This window comes from Equus caballus, chromosome 13 (assembly GCF_041296265.1).
Source record: "Equus caballus isolate H_3958 breed thoroughbred chromosome 13, TB-T2T, whole genome shotgun sequence".
NCBI lineage: Eukaryota > Metazoa > Chordata > Mammalia > Perissodactyla > Equidae > Equus > Equus caballus.
In genome coordinates, this window is record NC_091696.1 from 44255486 (window position 1) to 44279442 (window position 23957).

A 23957-nucleotide genomic window follows, 5' to 3' on the forward strand; every position below is an offset into this window, starting at 1 on the left:
GGCGGGGCCGGCCGCGCGGGGGCGGGGCCGCGGCGGCGGCGGGGCTGACGTGGAGGGTCCGGGTTAGCGGGCGCGTCACGCTGCGGGATTGGGGAACAGCGGGCCGGGCCGGGCCCTCGGGCCGAGGCGGCGGCGGCGGCGGTATAAAGCCGGCGACGGGGAGCATGTAATGTCGGAATGCGGAGGCCGCGGCGGCGGCAGCAGCGACGACGCCGAGGACGAGGGCGGCGGCGGCGGCGGCGGCGGCCCGGCGGGCTCCGGCTCCCTGAGCGCGGCCGCGGCCGGGGCGTCCTCGGCGGGCCGGCTCCGCCGCGGGCTGCGCGGCGCCTCGCTCATGGCGCGCCGGCGGCCCGAGCTGCTGTGCGGGGCCGTGGCGCTCGGCTGCGCGCTGCTGCTCGCCCTCAAGTTCACCTGCAGGTGAGCGGCCCGGGGCTCCCCGCCTGCGGCCAGGCCCGCCCTGTCCCCTCTCCCCGGCCGGCCGGCCACGTGCGGGCTTCGGGTGCCGCTCGGAGGTGGGCCGGGGTCCGGGCTGCCCATCCCCTGCCGGGGGGATCGGGGTGCACCTGTCGCGGCTGCCCGGGCGGTGCGACCCTCCCTGATCACCCGTTTCGTGGTCCTCCTGCCTCGAATGTGGGATTCAGAGCCCCAGACTCTGAACGATGATCTCTCGGCTCCTGCTATCCAGCCGAGCAGCGAAGATCCGTAACAGTCCCCGCTCTCCCTTCCCGCGGGTGGCACGGGCGGTCAGTAGGTAAACAAGCGGTTTTTTAAAAGGGCTTCGGTGAGTGCTATGCGGGGACGAGGAGCGAGGCGGGTGGGGCAGAAAGGCCTTCCTAAAGGAGGCGACATGGAAGCTCACGCAGGAAAGGGAGAGGACCAGCCCTGGGAAGATCTGGGGGAAGTGTGTCCAAGGTGGAGGGCACAGCGAGTGCAAAGGTCCTGAGGCTGGCTAAGCTGGGGTTTTTCCTGCAACCAGAAAGGCCTGGAGCATAGTGAGCAGGAAAAATGAGAGCTAATGTGCCTCTCTTTGGGAGAGCACACAAATGCAAAATTTGCTTTAAATTTCAGGAGTCCTTTATGGCCTCCTAAATCCCCAGTGTGTCTCCTGGGACTCCAATTGATAAGTCTCTGTTGCCACGGACAGGCATATTGGCCAAGAGGAAGATTGCAACTCGAAACATTTTCGTTGAGTATGTTAGGCGTGATACGTAGCCAGTGTTGTCAAGGACATGTCAAAGGATTCGAGATTTTAGTGGAAAGAGAACAAATTACAATAACTACCGTTGAGCATTTGTCATGTGCCGGATGCCATACTTCCAGCAGGGTTTCTCAGCACTGGCACTGTTGGGGGCTGTCCTGGTCGTTGTAGGATGTTTGGCAGCATCCCTGGCTTGTACCTACTGGATGCCAGTAGCACACACTTCGAGATGAGGCAATCAAAGATGTCTCTAGGCTGTGCTCACTGTCCCCTGGGGAACAAAATTGCCTGTTTGAGAACTGCAGCTTGCCTGAATGCATTTGTTCATTTAACACATAACTGAGAGCCTAGCACAAATCATTTAAATCTCAGTCCTGTAAAGTCTGGATCTGCTTTTATCCCTCCTAATTTACAGACGGAGGGGTTGAACTTTGGTCCTGTTACAAAACTTGCCCAGATCACACCCACCTGTTAAGTGATGGAGCTTGAATTTGCATCCTATAGTGTCAGGTTCTAGGCTCTTAATCTTGCTCTTTATCATGTGCTGCCCAAGGGAAATATACGAAGTGTTGTACAACGTAGACTATTGCAAGGTGGTATTTGGGTTCAAATTAGGAAGAGAGGTTTCCCCCCTCCAAGGGTGGGGAACTTACTTATATTAGTTTGTCTGTCCATCTATACAAATAATGCTTAGAGTTCATTCTGAGAGAACGTGACCTCGTAGATATGAAAGGCCTTCGAGATTTCGGGAAGAAGGAAGAGTGTCAATCCAGTTACTAGAGCCCGCAGCACAGGATCCCCACCTGCTTCAGGCGAGGAGTGAGCCAGTGAGCGGCTGCCTGCCTGTCCGGCTCCTTTCTGCGTCCCTGGCAAACTTGACAGTCTTTTAATAGACTCAGGTTGATTTTTTTTAGTCTTGCTTGATTGAATGGTGTCATGATACTATTTTATCGCTGTGCCACTGCCTCTAACGTTTCTGGTGCCCTGTTCTTATTTTACTTTTAAGATCTTCACGTTAATGAGCACAGAGGCTTAAGGGAGAGTAGGATTTTTTTTTTTTTTGTAATTTAATTTGTATTCATAGCTTCAGGCCTGAAATAAGTGACAGCCCACTTCAGTGTCTGTTGCTTACCTGGATTCAAACCAGAGAGTATAAGACAGGTTGATTTGGGGTTGAAACACAATAATTGTGCATGTCCGGGCATTTAATTTCTATCCTACCTGCCTTTCTGTGCATTGAAGCTCCATGCTTCAATGACTCCATCCTGATCACTTGCCTTTTACCCTGGTTTGGAGGGAAAAAGTTGTGTGTTTGTGGATCTATATATGTACGTGTATGTGTATTCATTTTGCCGTATTGCGTTTTGTAATTTCAAAGCTGCCTCAGAGCCTGTTCAGGAGGAGGGGTAGGGTCTGAATCTCGTGTAAAAATTGGGAGTTGCAGCAGGCCTGTCTTGTTTGCAGCCAGCTCTCACAGTTCTTTGTACCCGAGACTTCGACTTCAAAGCTGCAGGAAATCTTTGATCTAGCTATAGTTCCCCACAAACGGTTAGCAAATGTAAGAGTTAAATGGAAGCTTGGGAGTGTTTCTGGTGGAGCAGAGGCATGTGTTTCTCTTCCCGGGCTGCTGTTTGCTTCTGGGTAGGCCACGTGTTTGATCTGGCTGTTTACTTTAGGAGCTGCTCTGAACACGCAGAACAGCAGTGCCAAGCTGACGATCACCTTTCGGGGCTGTCACACACCTGTGTTTTCCCTCGGAGTCGTGCTTTGACGCTTCCCACGCAGGTTCAATAGTAGGAAAACAGCACCGCCAAAGCGCAGAATTTTGGAGCTTGTGAACGTGTGTCCCTTATTCCTTCCTCACCGCTGCATGGCTGCCTTCTTGTCCTTCAGGTCTCAGTTCCAAAGATACCCCTCTGACTGCCACCGCATCCGAGGAGCTTCCGTGTCCCCTGTCACCGCTGTTGAAGTCTCCACATCGCAGCAATCACTTTGTGCGTTTTTGTCGTCGTTGTTTACCTGTCTTCTTCCCCGAGACAGTAAGCCTTTGAGCATATCGTGCTCGCTGCCGTAGCCGCGGTCCCTATGGTTCGGTGCCTGAAACACGGTAACATTGGCTCAGTGGACATTTTTTGAATTAGTGTGTTAAGTGACTGAGTTTTTCAGGTATTGTAGGTATTTTACATAGACAAAGCTCCCTGAGTGAGGGATTAAAATGTTAGTTTGACTGAATAAATAGGAGATTTGTTCCAGCTTTTAATACCACTACTTTGTGATGTTAATGGCTTTTGGTTAAAGTAGGAAAGTGATATTTTTAAAACTGTCTTCTTAATTCTTGAAGCCAGCACCTAGATGCAGGGGAGAGTGTGGGCCTCTGTCCCCCGTACTAAATGACCCAAGGCTCTTAGAGTAGCTTAGTTCTTGGGTGTTTTTTTCTTTGCTTGTTTTTGAGGAAGATTAGCCCTGAGCTAACATCTGCTGCCAAGCCTCCTCTTTTTGCTGAGGAAGACTTGCCCTGAGCTAACATCGGTGCCCATCTGCCTCTACTTTATATGTAGGACACCTGCCACAGCATGGCTGGACAAACAGTGTGTAGGTCCGCACCCAGGATCCGAACCAGCGAACCCTGGGCTGCTGAAGTAGAACGTGCGAACTTAACCACTGCGCCACCAGGCTGGTCCCAGGTCTTGGGTGTTTTTATGTTTTCTTTTTGATTCTAATATTTGGCTGACTGCTGCATGTCTCAGAGCTGGCAGCACCTTCCTTCGTGTTCCTCCTTCCTGCTCCTTTGCTATTTTCTGAGAAACCAGATTATCAAGTTCATTTGAACACACGTAGAGTTAGGATGTGATTAGGTGGCCTTCAGAGTCATCCCTCATAAAGGAATGGGCCTTCTGACGCGTGGATTCTTTCAGAGTGTCCTTGATAATATACGTCTGTGTGTTTATATTTAATTTGCTTTCACATATGTTCAGATGAAGTAAGCAGGGTGGGTTTGTTCATTTCACAAGTTATTGAACTTCAGAGTACCTGGAACTGCTAGACAGTGAGGATCTAGCTGAAAAAGATCGCCAGGCTCCTTGCCCCCATGGCGTTAGTGATGCGGTAGAGTAGATAGATAATGAACAGGTAAAATAAGTAAGTTACAGATTGTGGTTGAGGGCCACGAAGGTAACTGACAGGGAGATGAGGGGAAGAATGAGGGGCTGCCTGCTTCGGGGAGAGTCATCAGAGCGAGCCTCGCCTGGGAGCTCACGCTGGGCAGGCTTGATTCTCGTCAGCTTCACCGGGGTGTAATTTACCGTCAGGAAAATTCTCACATTGTACACGTACAGATCGATGACTTGACAAAGGTGACCACTTCTCCATTTGCTCAATCAAGATATGGAACGTTGCCTCTTTCCAGACAATTTCCCCAGTTCCCCTCTGCAGTCAGTCCCCCTGCCCACTCCCCGCTCTAGGCAATCAGATGTGACTGACTGCATTATAGGTTTAGTTTTGCCTGTTTTGGACTTTCATGTAAATGCATTCATGTTATATGTATTCTTTAGTGTCCGCCTTCCTTCCCTCAGTCTGAGCGAGCTCCCGGGTGGCTCTGGAGCCTGGGCATCAGTGGCTCCTGTGGAGAGCATGGCCGCAGAGAGAAGGGTGGGGTCTTTTGGGTGTGGAGGAAGAATATGGATTTTTCAGACATCCTCCTCGGCTCCCCGCTGCCCTGCCACCCACGCCTGAGAGAGGAGATTAGAGAATCATTGTCCAGGAGCTGTCCGTGTCTTGCGTCCTCAGCCAAATGTTGCCTTAGCACAGGATGTTACTTTTTTACTCTAGCACGGCGTTTGAGGAGCTCCATTTTCTTATTCAAGAGAAGACTCCTCTTTTAAACTTCATTCTCCTTCCACACAGAGCTGTTGTCAGAAGAGGATAAACTAAGCAATCTTGTTTGTGTTCACTCTCTTTTAGTCGAGCAAAAGATGTGATCATCCCAGCAAAGCCGCCCGTCAGCTTTTTCTCCTCGAGGTCTCCGGTTCTCGACCTCTTCCAGGGGCAGCTGGACTACGCGGAGCGCGTGCGCCGGGACTCGGAGGTGGTGCTGCTGTTCTTCTATGCCCCGTGGTGCGGGCAGTCCATCGCGGCCAGGGCGGAAGTGGAGCAAGCAGCGAGGCAGCTTTCAGACCAGGTAATGCTGACGGTCGCCGAAGAATCAGGTGGCTGGCAGTCCCTGTGTGCGGGGCCCGTTCCCCAGAGAGACGGCTTCCCCAGCTGGCTGATTTTGCCAAGGTGGAGGCCAGGAGCCTTGCTTTGTAAATTGTAAAGCCTTCTATAAAGAAACAAAGGATTGCTGGTTGTCGTGGTCATAGTCGCTGAGAGGCCGGAACAGGAGCAGATTCTGTGTCTGGCCACGCGGGCCGTGCTCGTCTCCGAGTGCCGCTCTGTTTGGTTTCAACGCTGAAGGAGGAGGGGTGCTGAAAATCCCGGCTGAATATCCATTTGATATTTGCTGATAATTATTTTATGTAAGCGAAATTGATGTATCATGACTATAGTGTAACAGGCTGACCTTTGAAATACTTGGACCAGAACTAGATTCAACTAATGTTTTTTTTTTTATAAGATTGGCGCCTGAGCTAACATCTGTTGCCAATCTGTTTTTTTTTTTTCCTGCTTTATCTTCCCAAATCCCCCCAGTACATAGTTGCACGTCTTAGTTGTGGGTCCTTCTAGTTGTGGCACTTGGGACGCTGCCTCAGCGTGGCCTGATGAGCGGTGCCATGTCCGCGCCCAGGATCCAAACCAGTGAAACCCCGGGCCGCCGACGCGGAGCACGTGAACTTAACCACTTGGCCACGGGGCCGGTCCTAGATTCAACTAATATTTAATGACTGCCACTTTTGTGCTAAATAAGAGGGATATATCGGCAAATGAGTCATCTGTATGGCAGTGTTTCTCAACCCAGTGGATCCCAGTCGCCCTTTATAAAACAAGTATTCTATGATGTCCCTCTTTCTGTCCTGAAAAGGAATTTGTAGGTGATGAAACTTTCCTACGCATATAATTTCAAATAGTCAATCTAATGCACTAATTATAACATAAGGGTAGGAAAAAAAAGAAAACAACGTATACTTCAATCCCATGTGTTTCAGTTTATAAATGCTTGGGCAGAATAGGTCCTTGTACATTTATATAGAAATAGTGTGAATGGGCCGGTTCCAAATGCAGACCAATAAAGGTGTGATGTCTTGGTGACTCAGATGCCACTGGGGCATTGCTGTCAGTGATTTGATTTTTCTAAATGGTGAACAGCTCTTGGTAAAGTTCTGAACCAAAGAAAGTACTTTCTGCCCTCAGTTTACACAGAAGTTGCCTTCCTGAGAAATTGAGTGAATGTGAAAGCCATGCTCTGGATTCACGTATAAAATGGAGTCAGATTCTGGGCTTGGATAATAGCAAACAAGTTTTCCCTAACATCCGTGCCGGGCAGGACATTTAACACTGCTCTGGGAGGAGACGATGCCTTGTCCCTGGGCAGAGCCGTCTGGGCATTGCAGGGCATCTGCCTCAGCGCCTGCCCACAGTGTGCCCTGCCGCTTCCCCCCCCCCCGTCATTGCAGCCAGCAGAAGGCACCCCACAGATTTCTGAGAGGCTGCTGAGAACCACTGATGAGAGGTAACTGCACGCAGCTGAGTTCCAGAAGTTCTTTTAGAGCTCCCACTTGGTTTTTCTTAGAAACAAAGTTATAAATGGTGGCTAGGCTTCCTGCCCAGCCTAGCATGGCCTTTTTAACTGTTGTATATCCCTGAACTATAACTTTGTTCCTACAACACTGATTCTGAGGGGGTTGTGATTTTGTGTTCCAACTTTGGACCCATGGAATTGATCTGTTCCCTGTCTTCCCTTTGCCCTGCCCGCTCTGCCCTGGACAATGACTCATAGTAGCAAACAGGCACGTGCTCCAAGGAGGAAACAGGAACTCAAGTGGAGCAATGGGAGGCAAAAGCTGTGGTAGCGTAAAAGCAGTCACCACCGTGAGAGTCAGTCGCCAAGTTTTCTGAGTTCAGATTACAGGTGGGGAGCAAGGGGAGAATCTGCTGTGTTTTACGGTGTTCAGTAGTTATTGACTGTCCACTTAAGCGTGCGTCCTTCAGCGTGATTACGCGGTATTTTGGTGTCCTCTGCACGCCGATGCTGGTGTCACTCTTCTTCTGAAGAGGATCTGGGGCTTCGAGGGGCGAGGCAGCTTGTTAAAGATCATACGAGAAGTGGTGGAGGAGTTTATAGTACCATCCACAACTGACGGGCGCTTTTCAGATTATTTTTCCGGCTCGTTCCGAGTCGAGAGCTTACTCTTCTGTGTTCTCAGTAGGGAAAGGGGTGGGTTTACTTTTGGAAACAGGCAAAGATCTTTTTAGCCACAATGCTAAGTAAAATTAGCAAACATGGTAGATTGTGCCCTATTTTTGAGTAAAAAATAAGATGTCAACCTTAAGTAAAGATATTGTTGCTTCTCTTTCTTGTAAGTAGACTGTAAAAGGAGCTCCATCGAGTTTCCAGTAAGTTTCGAGCACTATTGCTGTCTAATAAGTGTAAGTCGTCTGAAAGTGACTTTCCCTTTGTAGTCTTCATATTTTTTCTATATTTTATTATAAGACATTTTAAACATAGAGCAAAGGTGAAGGAATTTTACGTATATCCACCACTTAAGTTTTACTCACATTTTATTACGCTTGTTTTATTGTTTTTATTCATCTTACCATCCCTCTAATCAGTGCTTCTCACCTGGAGGCGGTGTTGTCCCCCGGGGGACCTTTGGTACTGTCTGGAGACGTTTTTAGTCGTGGCTGCTTGAGAGGCGGGTGCTTCTGGCATCTAGTGGATAGAGGCCAGGGATACGGCTAATATCCTACGTCTAGCGTGTGGGATGGCCTTCCCTGACAAAACTAAGCAGAACGAAAAGAACCCATAACAGTTCCAGACCAAAATGTCAATAGTGCGAAAGCTGAGAAGCTCTGCTTCTGTCTTACTATTAACCCGGCTTATTTTTGGTGCATTTCAAAGTGAATGTAGACATAGGGACACTTCTTAAATACCTGAGCATCCACCTGTAAGTGTATCTTCAGTCCCTACTTCCGCTGTTCAATACTACATTTTAGAGCATAGCTTTGATCATCTGTTATCTTTATTAGTTTTTAATAGTCGTTAAAAATGGTCCTTTGACATTTGTGATGTTTTATTTGTAGGTAACATTTTTTTCATTCTCAGATGCTCAGTTTGACTATCAAAGACAGATTTTTTTTTTTAAAGATTTTATTTTTTCTGCTTTTTCTCCCAAAACCCCCTGGGTACATAGTTGTGTATTTTTAGTTGTGGGTCCTTCTAGTTGTGGCATATGGGATGCCGCCTCAGCACGGCCTGATGAGCAGTGCCGTATCCGCGCCCAGGATCCAAACCGGTGAAACCCTGGGCCGCCGAAGCAGAGCACATGAACCCAGCCACTCGGCCACGGGGCCGGCCCCGACACAAGACAGATCTTTTTACTAGGTTTTAGTGTAATCATGCTTAGAAAAAGCTCCTTGGTGCTCATTCACTTTAGAATTGAGAGCAAATCGTTTTCATCTTGGGTCAGACTCCAAGATGTTCAGAGTCCTAGCTGGACGCTGCAGAGGAGAGTCTTTCTTTTTTATTGCAGTGGTAAGTGATGACCGTCTTTGAAAACTTGAAACGATTCTTTTTCATACTTTCTGTTTCAGAGAGGAATAGTTCCATTTCTAAATTTTATCTTTGAAGTCTTGGTAATTTTTCAGTTGTTATTCATAGTCATTTGAAATCTTTTTTTGGCTCTGCAGGTGTTGTTTGTGGCAATTAACTGTTGGTGGAACCAGGGGAAATGCAGAAAACAGAAACACTTCTTTTATTTTCCTGTAATATATCTGTATCATCGGAGGTAAGAAATTTTAAGTAGTGTTTCTAATTGCCATTAAGTCTGTCAGTTCCAGAGTGAAGTATTCGATATTCACTGTACAGAATTGAGGAAATACAGGTAAGTGGAAATAAAGAAATAAAAAGGATCTGGATATTTTTATTGGCCGTACATAATTACTGTGTGTTTTGATTTATATCCACCTGTGACTATACATCCATCCCCCTTTTTTAAAATAAAGAAATAGGATCATGTGACAATACTGTTGCCTAAACTGCTTTTTCTTTCTTTCGTGAACATCTTTTCATGTCATTACATATTCTGCAACATTGCTTTTCATAGTACCAGTTACTCCATTGTGTGGCTGTACATTTCAGATATTCTAAAAGTACTTTATGGTATAAGAATACACAGGAGTCCTTATCGTGTTACCTGGCAGCATAGCATAGTCAAGAGGGAATCGTACAATCTTTTCAATTGGGAAGAAAATTACTGCAAGTCCGCAATCCTGTATTCGTAATTCTGAAATCCAGAGAGCTCTGAAAACCCAAAAGACTTTCATAAATTTTGTCCTCAAATACATTCATCTGGCCTGAAGTCACAAGAGGCTTCCTGTATAGTCTTCGTCCCATTTAAGGAGCCGCTTTATTCATTTTGCTGCGGAAATATTGGTGTTTGATTTTGGAGTACTGCCCAGAACTTGCTGTGGGTGTTAATGTCTGAAATCTGACTTGAAAGGTTTTGGAGATAGGAGATGGGATTTTGGACTTTGTTTGATGTAATTGGCTTAAAGTTTGTTAATGGAGGTAAATTGGGTAAAGAAGATTTGATTAGTAAGAGCTTTAGTTTTTAGGCTGTATTTTTTTCCCTTCCTCTAAACTTCCTGGGTCTTAGTCAATGGAGATTTATAACACACATCAACAAACTAGCATTTCTGGATTATCGGTCACCTTCCATCACACTTCTGTGTCTCCAGCATAAAATGTTGTGTGACGCATAGTGTTGTCTCTCAAGAGGTATTAAATAGCATTTGGGCAAAAACATACTTTCTTACCCCATCTCCACCCTCAAATTCTTCTCTAGATCTAAGAGTACTTTCTCAGAGTAACTTTCTCGTGATCACTTCTTTTTTTTTTTAAGGTAAGTGCAAGCTGTTATGCTTGAAGGTTCTGAAACGCTGCCCTCTGTAATGGGGTGATGAGCTTGCCCCACTGAGGTCCCCTGCCTTTCGTTTTTTGGAAATAGGACATAGGGCACAGATGCCCAGCAGGGAGTATAGGCCTTGCAACTCTGTAAGCAAGCCAGCTGCCCCGAGGGGGGCTTAGCTTGATGTGACGTTAAGGTCAGAAGAGCTACGTTGAATTGAGTACACAGTGTCATTTTGGGATATGTGTGTGTACTGTGTTGTCTTACACTGTTTGCTTTCTTAGTTTTATAGAGAGATTGAAAGGAACTTTAGAAATATCTAGTCCAACCCTCTCGTTTTACAAATGAGGAACTTCAGCTTGGTCCTCCCCTTGAAATGCCTGCCGCGCATCTTTGCCTGTTAAAGTTTTCCTTGTTTCAGTCAGTTCAGGCCAGTTAATAGCCATTTCAATATTTATCATTCCCAGTGTGCCTAAAATAGAAGGAGGCACTGAAATACGTAGAAGGAAGCTTTTTCATATTCTATTGAAGAATCTTCCAGCTTTCTATTTTATACATGCACATGTGAACGAACGTGTTCCTTCAGCTGACCTCTCTCGTGAGCGTGCTGTAGCCTTGCGGCTCTTTTGGTTAATAGTGCCTTTAAACGTGGCCCTTGAGTCTCAGCCCTGGGCAGACCACTGCCGCCTGTGTGTTGCTGCTGCTGCTGCTGCTGTTGTTTGTGTAATGGCTTATCTGGTAGTAGTAGCTGCTTCAAGAAGTTAACAGGCTTTTCTGTTTTGTGAAAGTAGATTCCATTTTTGGCTTATATTGACACCAGTCACAAAGAAAGTTTATAAAAGGCTCTGAAGCAGAGAATAGTTTCTCAAAACTCTCTGCGAAGCTCAGCAGCCCGACATCGGCCTGTCCTCTGGCGATGGCTGTAGTGTGTTGGTGAAGCATGTTCCACGTCCTGCGTTCTGGGGTCTTCTCAGCTTTTATGACAAGTCCCTGCGACCCGTGTAACATCACACCAGGAAAGCTCAGCAGAGCCCATGTGCTCAAGCAGATGAGGTTTCCAGATCGGTCACCTCCTTTTTGCTGAACAAAATACGTTATCAGATGACTATTTGATTTCTTCCTTTAAGTTAGAATTTGTTGGTGGTCGATGGTTTTGGTGGCGGTGGTAATTTTTAAACTGGAATTAGTTAACAGACTAGTTGTATCAAGTCTTCACTTGACAGAATTGTTAACTCTGTTTCCCAATTGTGAATCCAGATGCTATTTTTCCTTTTTTCATGCTAACGTTCCTTTGTCTGGCATCATATTCTGCAGTGCACACTGAAGAGTTGCGTTTATCTCATCACGTTATATGTGTTTGTGTGTTAATTTCTGTAACCATATGTTACAGTATTGTGATCACAGCATTTGTGTGATTCTTTGCTGTGCTGTCTATTGTTGTATTAACAGTGAGCTTACTGTCACTTTCCACTTAGAGAGAAGAATGGTTATGAAGTTGTTGAGTTTCATCATACTCCCCACCCTGCGTCATACTATCCAAACATATTTGAGCAATGTATTGTGTAAGAATTTTAGAAAGCCACGTAAAGATTCTGGTTAGCTCAGGAGGATAACTGAATGTTGCTAGTATTGCTTCGCAATATTAAATCCAATTCCTGTGCATCCCCAAGCACAACTGGAGGGGAGAATAAGGAAGCTCGCTTATACAGGTTCCTGAACACCTTTACGTAATTTTTTTTGTTGCAATAAAACTTTAAATAGGTGTAAGGTTCGTTTAATGATCCTCTGGGAATATTTAATAACTGCTTCTTAGTAGACCAGACCAGCTACTCAGTTTGTCCCTTGTTTCGGAGTGAGGTGTGAGAGGAAGGTCTGTCCCCTTCCGTGGAATCGTGTCGTTAAGCTCCTGGAGTCCTTTAGCATCTGGTCAGCTTCCAGGGTCACCTTTCCATTTTGTTTTGCTTTGTTTTTTAGAGAAATACTATTGCAGGAATTAATTTTTTTTTTTCAGACCAGAATGAATATTCCTTGTTTTGAAATTCAGTTTGCGGTTGAATTCAGCTCCTAAAAGGGCAACGGCCACTTGTGCCTCCCTCACATAAAACGCTTCTTCATTGGCCCTCCAGTCCCCTCCTGAGACAAAGGAGGCTGCTTACCTGTGGCCCAGTCGGGATCCTGAAGCAGGACGTTGTTTTCATTTTGTGGTGGTGATGATTTCGGTTGCACGTTACAGCTTTAATGCATGGTATGTTATTTTTATTTTATTTTTATGTTTTTGGCACTAGTTTTGGACCCATCGAGTACAAAGGCCCCGTGAGCGCTGTTTACATTGAGAAGTTTGTCCGCCGGGTGATGACACCACTGGTCTACGTCCCATCTCAATCAGAATTACTAGATTTTCTCTCGAACTACGAGGTACCTGTCTTTCCTATCTCCCCCTGTTCCCAGGGCTTCACTGGGCTGCGTTGCACCGTTTGTATCGCAAGGGTTTTTTTATACCTCTTGATTTGTAGCAATTAATTAAAGGTCATGTTGTAGATAAGCCCCAATTAAGCGCTTTTTGAGATACTCAATTATAGGGATGGTTTGGCCAAATGAGTTTTAAGACAATAGAATACTTGCAAAATCTTGTCTGTTATTTATTTGGGAATTTTCAACAAACTTTCAGTTTGTCTCCCTGTTAACTTAGAGTATGTAAGAATTAACTTACAATTTATATGCAGCTGCAAATTTCTAAAAATTTCACTTGACGCTTTATGGCATTTTACTATGAGATACCTGGTTTTTCTTGTCAGTTGTAGTTTAGCTTTTTTTAAAAAAAAAACAACTGGGAATATGTCCTATCTATTTTTACAGTGCGTAACTATTTCAAGGTCTTATTAACAGAAAGTTTCCTAACATGGTTTCTCCACTGCTTTCCTGTCGCCAGCCAGCTTCAACCCCTGATAAATTATTTTTATAGGATATTCAATGCGTGTTTAGGACAGCTTCTTACTGAGAGGCCAGTATAAAGCTTAAAATAAGTTCCATAAACTATAAAAATAGTTCCACAAAAAAATTCATTGGAGGAAGCATAAAATCATACTTAGGCACAAGTAAAAATGATGCTTAGGTGCAACAAAATCAGACCATAAGTACCTAATAGAGACTAATTGAGAATTGAGTAGTGTGACTGGGTTGAATTTTATCTTTTGCAGTGTGTAGATTTGACGTAGATTGGATATGAATTTCTGTCGCCAGAACATCATTTACAGCTTTTTCAGTCATGTTAGAAACTATTTATGTGTCAACTATGAGCAGATTCCCCAAGCAGCAGTGTTAGTGTCTACTTCTTGTGCTTACGGTCAGTAGATGCGCGTTAGACTGAATGCCTCCTTCCTCCTATGTGGATGAAGGTGGATTTCCGTACCCTTCGTGGACTTGTCTCCCATTCTGCCTGGACAGGCTGGTGGGTGGGAGCTACCCTGGAGGCAGGGCACCTGGGTGTACACCCTTTGGCAGCACTGAGTCTGTGACTTGGGGCAGGTCCCTCACCTGCCAGGCATCAAGGGTCTGGACCAGGGTATTCTGGAGCCTCCTTTTAACTCTTAGGTGCAGTCATTGTGTGATGAGTGGGTTTTCACGTAGATTGGCAGTAGGTGACAGGCAGAGTCACTGGAGGTGGTACAGCAAAATGGTGAGGAACCAGGACTCGGGCAGGCACGAGTCGACGCTCAGCTCCATCACTTGTTAGCTGTATGGCCTTGGGCTAGTTAACCTCTTTAAGCATCTGTTTCCTCATCTGTAAAGCAGGGGTAAACGAGGTAAGACATGAAAGTGCCTAGGATGTAGTCCCTGTAAACGACAACTTAACAGTGGAAATGACATCATGGAAACATCTTGGCTACTTAGCACTATGGAGAGAACTTAAAATGTGCGTAATACCTGCCAGGATCCTCTGCTTCTGTAGAAAACTTTCTGTGTGTTTTGCAGTTAAGATGATTAAAAATGACCTACAAAGGCCAAGGGATCTGCCTTCGCTTACGCTCTGTTGGGACTTTGTAGCACACCGTGCTCAATTTTGATTGATACTCTCTGTTTTTTTCTTTAAATTTTCACTCAGTCTCTTCTAAAAAGTGAAGAGAGAAATGGGGACATTACCAAATACCATCCAATATGTGTCTGCCCTTCCTAAAAATGGGGAAGAAATTGAGATCGTTTAGCCTAATGATAAGAGCGCTGAGATGCAGCTTATTATTTTCAGCTCTGTCAGAGATTTGTGTCCAGAGGGTTCTGAGCCAGTTTTTCTGCTTCAGTTCTTGGCAGAGGTCATATGATAAGGAAAGGACTCAGCTAGGATTGTAGAGACCTGGGTTTTAGCCCTGACATTAGCAAGTCTCTGGTTTCTGAGTTTCATGCAGATTTCTCATCTGTAAAGTGTGGGAGTTGGTTCAGATAATTCCTCCTGACTGTTTTGGCTTTGGTGGAGTTTGCAGGTTGGGAAGAGGCAGACAGAAGAAGGCTCATCAGTTTTTGGTTGGGGAAATATGTTTGAGACAATGCCGTTGAACATCTCTGTCAGAGATCTTGGTAGTCCTTTTCTGTGTATTCCCTCTGGGATGTCCATGGTGTCTCTCCAGTTGGATCTGCAGGAGAGAGAAGTGCACGTTCGTGACTGAGCAGCAAGGATGAGTCCTTCCCTTCCACCTCTGCCTTCCTGGAACCTGCTTGTCAGCAGTGCCTTCAGAGCGTATGCTCCCTGTTGGACTTTGAGTTCACATGAAGCTCACTGATGTGCCAGTGGCGTTACTGAAGCCCCCTTAACTATAGTGATGTACCACTATGATTAGACCGCGTTTAAAACGGGAACCGGAAGAATGGTACCTACATGGGACCCCTGTATAGCTTCTGTCGGCCTTTCAAAGGGCTTCCTCCCAAAAGCTGTAGAAAGCATTTGCTCTGGGAGTATCAGCTTTCAATGGGCTTCTCACTGAGATGAAATTGTCTAGTGGGCAAGAGACAGTTGATTGTGAAAGAACTCAAGAACCAAACCCAGCACGGCACTTGCGAAACCATTTATCTTGTGAAACATACCAAATTCTGCCTAGAAAAAAGCGAAGTCAAATGGCATGCACACTCTCTAAGGTAACGTAAAGACAAAATTCTGCATCCAGAAATGGAACCACTGTCATGGTTTTGACAGCTGAATAAATAGGAAAGTTAAAGGAATTTTTACAGGCCCCACTCTAGAACATGATGTACTTTTGGACATTCCTCCAAATTAAGGTTTCACAACCTCAGCAGTATTGACATTTGGAGTCAGATAATACCGTGTCATGGGGGCTGTTCTGTGTTTAGCAGCATCCTTTGCCTGCACTTACTACGTACCAGTAGCACCTCTTCTCTCCCTTAGATGTGACAACCAGAAGTATCCAGGCGTTGCCACATGTCCCTTAGGCCAAGGGCACAGTTGCCCCAGTTGAGAACCACTGCTCTAAATGATTCCATTTCCTCAAATACGGCCTTGAGATGGTGCCTCACAAGGCAAACACGTCTTTTTTTCATGTAGCGCACAGAATGCCACAATCTACGTTGCAAGTTTATCTACGTATAACAGTGGCAGTAGAGAGAAGATGAAAATTAAGCAATTCCTTGACTAGAAAATTCTGGAGTGTTGTCTGTGGGGTACTAGAGCCAGGGGTGAGTTCTGTTGTTGTCAGTAGAGCTGTCCCTGATAATCAGCTTTTTGCTCAAATTGTTCATCTGTACCAAAGAAAGCATGCTTCTTAAATATTTTAAGGATCTTGCTAATTTAAAGAAATCTTACTATGAAAGATGCTTGTTTTGATCAAGAGCCTTATTTCCTAATTTATATTTTTTATAAATATGGGTTTCAATATCAAGTGTGTTTAAGCTTAGTTACACCAAAATTAGAGTGAAATAATGTTTTTGTGGCACTTCTGAGGTTTGTTAGAATGGCATTGTTTTTTGCTTCTATCTCTAGATGTGTTTGTGACATTGTGTAGGAGTGCATTTGATAGTTTTCCCCTCATTAAAAAAGCTATATTGATTAATTATAAGTTTATTCATCTCTAATCCAGATATTTGTGAGCAGTTTAGATCATCATAAATTGTGCAGTTAGTGTTCGTTACTTGGGAAGTGATGATATCCTGAAATGAACAACTTTCTCTACTGACGTAAACTTTTACCATATGTGTACTGAGTTCTATTCATATCTGCTTATATTGCTGTTATAAAGAGGAATGCTCTAATTGTATCTTGGTTTGAATTTTTATAAGTCCTACAGGTGAATCCTTTCAAAAGCCTATTTGAGATGATTTGATATTGAATTACCCAGAAGAGCAGAAGTTTTTAACTTTAATTTTAATGGAAAATATTAACTTTAATGGAAAATATTTTATTTGACTAATATATCTCAAACCTACCCAAATCAGGTTGCCTATCATTAACCGTAGTTTTCTGTTTGGAAAATATGACTTGGAGCCCAGATGCGAGTTTTAGAAGAAAACGATGTGCCTTACTTTACTGAACATTGCAGAAAGACGATAAAGGGTGAATATTATAAATACTTGACTCTGTAAATTCCAAAATACTTTAGTCATTATTAGCAAGCAAATAATGAGTCAACTCTACATTGGTCAGTGCCCTCTAGTTTTCAAGTGCTTTTACTTGTGATCTTCCCAGCGGCCATGTGAGATAGATGGAAGTTGTAGGTCCTTTGCGCAGATGAAGATGGTACAGAGAGTATGATTTACCCTGTGTGGACACTGGACTGGAGCCCAGGTCTTCTGGCTCCCAGAATTCTTCCTTTTGAAGGAATGTTTAAAGTCTCTGAGTTGAAACTTCACCGTCTATCTAGAGGTTAAAATGGTGAATATTTCACTATTTTACGTCGTTTTTGAACCCCTCTTTCGTGATGGAAAAATTTTGACAGTATTGGCTTTTTAATTTAACTAACTTTTTTCCTTCGTTTTTACAAGTGGTTCCAAGAATGAATAGTGGTAAAGGGTGGGGCTGTGGCTGTTGGCTGACTGTTGAAGCAGCAGAGCTGTACCGTCTCCCATTATTAATTCACTCGTTAGCATTTAATGCAGGGCTAGGAGTGTCCTGTGTACGATAATCACAGTATCGAGGTATGGTCTAGAATTTTCTTCCCAGATATGCCTTAAAATAGTAACTTGCCTTATAAATAATGAATATGGCTAGAAACTGAAGTGAACTTGCCAATAGACGTACTACAAAGGAACATCAAGAGCTTTAAGTCATTTCGTTGCAAACCATGGTAAGAAATCCTATTTTCTTCATTTGCTCCAATTGTAGAGTCCCTCTTCCTCAAGGGTTCTTCCTGCCTGTTGAAGATGCAGACGGGAGGTGCAGTTCATTACTCGTGGACCACGTAGTCAGACAGAACCTGCGCCCTTTTTATTTTGGTGGACATTGAGTTGGTTGGAAAGGGAATAGGCCCGAGTATTGGTAATGTCACTTTCAAAGTGACTAGTTTTATGGCTCTTCTAATTTTGATATTTTTAAGGCATCATTTGGTAACTTCTACATCAATAGTGCTTTTATTAAAATTTTTTAAAACACATGATAGAATCATCTGATTTTTACCTTATAATCTACCCACCAAATACCAACAGTATTATTTAGAACTCTTACTTATGACTGTATCTGCAGCCAAAATCTTTTTTAAATGTTTTCACAAATTTCTGTAATTTATCCATTTAAGAGCAGTGATTTAGCATACATCCATTCGTTTATTCTTAGGAGTTTTGGTAAACCAAATTGTTTTAAATTTAAGTGGAATGGGAAAAGGCTTGGGAATCTTTTGGAGGGAGAAAGAGGGTGTTAGGTAAATTACCAGGTGGCAGAAAACCTGAGTATCTTGGAGAAAAAGCTAGTAGAACGCCTGGCGCCTGGTATTATCCAGCTGTTTGTTAGTGAACTCTACTCTGAATGTTGAGCAAAGAAGTAGATACTGTTTCTGTCCATTCGTAGTTTTATAGCACTGGAAATGAAATAGTTTTACATTTTCTAGATGTGAGTTAGCATTAGTGCAGAAATACTTCAAGTGCCGTTGAGTAAAAACACACCAAGGTAACTATTCTCACGGCCACTAGAGGGTGGTGCACCATCTGCTGAGAGGTACGCTGCGCTGCAGATGGGGCTCCCTTAGGAGGGACTTCATGCTTTTGAGGATTTGCTGGCCTCCTGTAGAGATCCTGTGTTCCTCCTCCTCATTAGAGCAGGTCCTGAATGTACTATACATCGTGGAATGTAGTTAAAACACACAAACTGGGTCAAGTCATAATCAGCACTCGTCGTATTTTGTTCTTCGCTAAATTGTAAACTTGCTGGGGGAGCTTTGTCTTATTTATCTTTTTATTCCCATTCGTTCATTCACAAATGTTTATTTTGTGCCTGCTCTGAGCTGGAAATGTGGTGATGAGCAAGAGAGAGCCTCTGTTTCAGGGACTTCTGACGTGGAGCTAGACGGCCAACAGGAAATAAATAAACAAGGTGTAGGGGCCTGAGTGGTGTCCTCCCGAGATTCCTGTCCGCCCAGACCCTCAGATCGTGGCCTTGTTTGGAGATAGGGTCTTTACGGATGTCCTTAGGTGAGGATCTCGAGATGAAATCGTTCTAGATTTCGAGTGGGTCCTAATCCCACTACTGGTGTCTCTAAGAAGAGGAGAGGACACAGAGAAGGCCGCTTGCCTTGGGACTCCTGGTCTCCAGAACTGTGAGAATAAATTCTGTTGTTTTCAGCCACCAAGTCGGTGGTAATTTGTTATGGCAGCTCTAGGAAACAAATGCACAAGCTAATTTCAGATAATAAGTGCTACAAAGAAAAATAAAGAAGGGTTCTATAGATTTGAGGACAGGGAGGGAGGTTATGTAACTGTTCGAAGAAGACCTCTGAGAAACCAACATTTGACCAGAAATTTGAAGCCTATGTGATGCAACTCAGCCCTTAGGATATTTGAAGAAAATGCTCCAGGAGGTGGGAACAGTAAGTGCAAAGATCCTGAGGAAGGAACAGGATTGGTAGGGCCAGAGCAGAGAGGAGAGTGGTAGGAGATAAGGTCACAGAGGTGTCTTGCTACCGTCATGTGTCCCGATTAAAGCTTTGATTAGTTGGGTGAATGAAGGAAGGAGGAACACTGGCAGTTGAGTTCCTGTGACCGTTCACCTGGTGGCCGTCTAAGCATCTGGGGTGGACTAATAGGAAGACTGCGGTTAGAACCTGGGGTTGGGAGGTCTTTATACACTGGTGAGCATCAGAGTGAGGAGGGGCGATCTGTGTGTCAGTAGGTCTTGCTTCCCGACTTCAACCCAGTGTCAGGCTGTCTTCTGTGCTTGGCTAGCTCATCTGAAAGAGAGCCGCGGAGTTACAGCTGTCTGCTTTGAGCCAGCCCCTGGGTTTATTTTCAGCTGAGCAAAGGGGCCTAGACCTAGAAAGGCCCATGTATGTCAGTATGCATGCATTTTTCCCCCAATGCCCCTTTTCCCAGATCTAAGAAAGAACTGTGAAAGAAACTCTGAAATATATAATCATTTCTTGAATACAGCTTCTGTTAAGGAGACATTGAAACTTTGGGGAAACGGATGCGAAATTTGTCTTACCTAAAGCATAAACCAGAGCCAGTTTAGTAACTTTTAAGTGATACTTTGCAATAGAAATAAACAAGTAACTATCACTTCCCTTTATTTCCTCTTTTTATTATTTTGAAATACTGATTTTAAGTTATATTGTCCAACATGCCAGTTTTCAAAATTTAGTACAGACCATCACAGTATTGTGAATATTTGAAAAATAGCACTTAAATGTTTTTAAGTGCCTTGTTTTTTTTTTTTTTGAGGAAGATTAGCCCTGAGCTAACTACTGCCAATCCTCTTTTTGCTGAGGAAGACTGGCCCTGAGCTAACATCCATGCCCATCTTCCTCTACTTTATATGTGGGACATCTACCACAGCATGGCGTGCCAAGCGGTGCCATGTCTGCACCCGGGATCCAAACTGGCGAACCCTGGGCCGCCAAGAAGCGGAACGTGCAAACTTAACCGCTGTGCCACTGGCCTGCCCCCTAAGTGTCTTGTATTTTAAATAGCTGGTATTTTTCAATTTATACAGCCGTTAATCATCTCATAGAGGTGTTGAATCTTGTGACCTTCATTTCTTTGACAATGAAAAGTGAAAGTAGTTTTGCTTGTGGGGTTGTTTGCTTTGTGTTGTTTATGAAATTTCTTTGGTCAAACTACTTGGAAGTTTCAGCCCCAGTGATGAATCTTCTCCATTTGCCAGACAAGGAAACTGAGGCTTCTCATCGAAGGGCTCACCCAAGATCGTTCCACTTTGGGCTTGACCTTAGGTCTTCTGACTCTAAGCTTAGCACTGATTCCTCAGGGATCTCACAGTTTGGCCTTTAAGACAGATGCGATTATTACAAAACAAAACCGGACAGAGTGAGTGCCACAGGGCCTTCAAAGAAGGAAGGAATTATTCTGAACAGGAAGGCAGACTGTACCGGTAGGGGACAGCTGGTGGGTTTGGCAGAGTGGAGGGGCATTCTGTGCTAAGCTTAGAGACGTGGAACGAGCTGGTGGAAAGAAGTTTGTCGGGGTGGAGGGACAAGAGGGCAAGATGTAGGGTCTCCGCAGACTGACCTGAGAGAGAGGAGGGTTGCCACTGTGGGTGCTGGTTTCTGGGTGTCGGGGGAGGAAAGAGCCCCTGGAAGGGCGACTTGGGAGCCAATCAGATTTAACCTGATTTCCAGTAAATGTGAGGGTATGTTTGGAGTAAGAGGAAGCTATTGAGGAAGAAATCTAAGAAAGGTTACAAAGACGTTACTGATAGAGCTTGCCTGGAGTTGCTAAAGAAAGTGAGTGCTGGAACTTGATGGTGAGGTTTCGAACCGGGGACTCAGGGGAGCTCTCAGCAGAGGATGGAAGGACCCCCTTAGGGAGAGAGGAGGAAGTTTCAGCTCGGAATCGTCCCTGTAAAACCCGCTGCAGCTCTATCCTTTACCCCGTTTCTTGTCTGAGTGGAGGGAAAGGTCAGCCCTAAGCTGCAACTGTTTTCATGAAGTTAGGCTTTTTAAAAAAGTGAAATGCAACAAATTGCAATTGTCAGATTATAATGACATGTCTTTTTTGTTTTAAAATATCCCCTGCTATACCGTGACCAACAATGCCTCCGTCACCCCTTCTGCTCTTGTCCCTGCAGCCTGGAGTACTTGGCTACTTCGAGTTCAGTGGCTCGCCCCAGCCTCCTGGGTACTTGACCTTCTTCTCTTCAGCGCTGCATTCATTAAAGAAAGGTAAAAATGCTCCGCTTTAAGACATTCATACTTGAACACAAATGTATGTCAGTATCTTCTTTTGCGTATGTTATCTTTATGATTATATATTTTAATTTTCTTGATTCCTTTTCTCTGTATTTGTATTAAATAATTACAGTGTTCTTTTGGCAAGCAGAAAATACTATGCTATTTCAAATATAGTCTCTTAAATGTTTAGCTTTTTAAAAATGTAGCTTGATCATCATATTGTGTCTGCAGTTATATATCTTGCATTTTAAAATTTATCATGATCTCTTTTTTTGTGTGTAGTTATAAGTTTTGGTCAAAGTTTTTGGTGGTTGTGTTCTCAGTTGGATGTACCACAATTTAGGAATCCACTTCCTTCAAGAAGTAGTGTTAGAAGGTATTAAAGTCAACATTGCAGCATAAGCCTACTGCCAGTTTCACTATTCCCAAAGCCATTTTTTTCCTTAGCTGAATCATATATTATTTGAGGTCTTACATTTTAAATTAAACATATATCCTGCCCATTTTTCCGTTTGCTGCGTGTTCTTTCCTCATGTCAGTCATGACCTCCTGTCAGTTTTCTGTCGGACACACTTTCCTCTGCTCACTTGTCTCCATCTCCTTTGTTACTGCTCTGGTCTGAGCCCGTTCCCCCACCCTGGACTAAACCAGTGGCTGCTTAGCTGGTATCTGCTCTCGCCCCTTCTTCCGCACACTAGGGCCTTTGCATGTCCTGGGCCTTCTGCCTGAAATGTGCCCTTTGCCTCCCCAGCCGCTAGGGCTCCACTCTTCACCTGTCAAACCCCTGCTCTCCTTCAGGGTCCAGTTCAAATATCGCTTCCACCGTCTCCCCCAGTCTCAATTGGGTAGCCTGTTGTTTCTTGCATAGCACTTAACATAGTTTGTATTTATGTATGTAGTTATGAGATGGTTTGCTTAATATCTGTCTTCTTCCCCAGACTGAGATTTCTGAGGGTAGGGCCCATGTGTCTTCAGTTGAGTGTTCTTTCACCAGCATCTGGCGCATAACAGGGGCTCAGTCGGTATTTGCAAGTGAGTGATCAGATTGACGGCCATATCATCTTTACCCCAGTAGATCAACCAGAAATATGTACCCTTCCTTCTATTACTGGGTATTAGACTGCTTCAGTATACATATATGTTTATACTGTAACAGTATAGTATTAAGACATCAAACAATTGTATGACTGGCCATTTTATGTATATATTGTTTTATGCATAGAGAATCTATCGTAGTCAAATTTTTCATCCAGGGGACATTGGGAGTGGAAATCAAGCTGTCACATAGTATGTCTTCCGTCCACTTGAAAGACTTTGAGCTGTGCAGCCTCAGATGCCTAAGACGACTTAGTGAGTCAAAGTTTGAATTTTGAAAACAAAATACTACCAACTGCAATAAGCTTAAGAAGCAGATATTCAACTTTTCTTGGAAAACTAAGTAGCGCCCTTTGAAGAAGACCCCAACTGAAGATTATATATAAATTGGTAACCTAGAGTCATTTGCTGACATAATGGTAGCATTCAAGTTCTTGAGTGAGGAAGATATTTCCAGAGCATGGGATTATGTTTTGGTATCTATTAGATTATATTGTGTGCTAATAATTTATCCTAAATTCCTTTTTCATTCAGAAGTTTCCAAAATATTTCTTCTTTTTGGAAAAATCTGTCCAAGTACAAGATAGTAGCCTTTTTCCCTGTTTTTCCTTTTTTTATTTTTAAGCAAAGGAAGGTGATAAATGGGTGAAAACTACTTGAAGATACAAAACGAACCTCTTTTGTCAAATTGCTAATTTTGACAAATGATTATGTAAAATTACTTCTCAGAATAAATCCCATCCAGTCTACCTTTACCACGTTTCTTCCCTACCTTGTGATTCTAGCTAGATCTTGTCAAAATCCTGTTGCAGATGAACTTTGCAAAGGCCGAGATTCATCCTCATTAATCCTGTTTCACCCTATTTTTGTGGATAAGCTCCCACTTAAGCTTCATGAATCATTTTTAGAAGAAAGAGACAAATTTGGAATGATGATTTTCCATAATGTGTGCACTCTGAAGGATTACCTAAAATAAGTCTTGCCTTGGGCATTTGAGGTTTTTCCCCTTTTCTTTCTCCTCCCCTGAAGTCAACAGTATTTTATTTCTTATTAATAGCAGATGTTCTGTAAGAGAAACGTGTGCACACTTTTTTTTTTAATGGTACAGTTTGGAATGTAAATTCCAGGTCAATGTTATGTTTAGCTTGTGTACACAAACTGAGGCCTGAGAAACATTTGACACACTTAACATTCGGTTATACAGAGCTTAACTGAAGACGTGTTTAGACTGCTGTGGTAGAAAGCAGATATCCTGATTCAACAAGCCACAGT

General features: G+C 44.0%; 1 protein-coding gene across 4 annotated transcripts in view; it reads left to right on the forward strand.

The window, feature by feature from the left end:
* Window positions 1–50: 50 nt before the first annotated feature.
* The window catches only part of TXNDC11 (thioredoxin domain containing 11), a 55207-nt gene continuing 31300 nt past the window's right edge, over window positions 51–23957 (forward strand). Inside the window, exons 1-5 of one of the 4 annotated variants that reach the window (XM_023616308.2) lie at window positions 51–417; window positions 5159–5375; window positions 9041–9138; window positions 12546–12675; window positions 21488–21581. In XM_023616308.2, coding sequence (XP_023472076.1) covers window positions 170–417; window positions 5159–5375; window positions 9041–9138; window positions 12546–12675; window positions 21488–21581 — 787 coding nt within the window. In that variant the 5' untranslated portion in view covers window positions 51–169. Of the gene's footprint in view, window positions 418–2854; window positions 3193–5158; window positions 5376–9040; window positions 9139–12545; window positions 12676–21487; window positions 21582–23957 lie in introns of those variants that run through there. The other 3 variants (XM_023616307.2, XM_070231010.1, XM_070231011.1) reach the window with 3 other exon arrangements.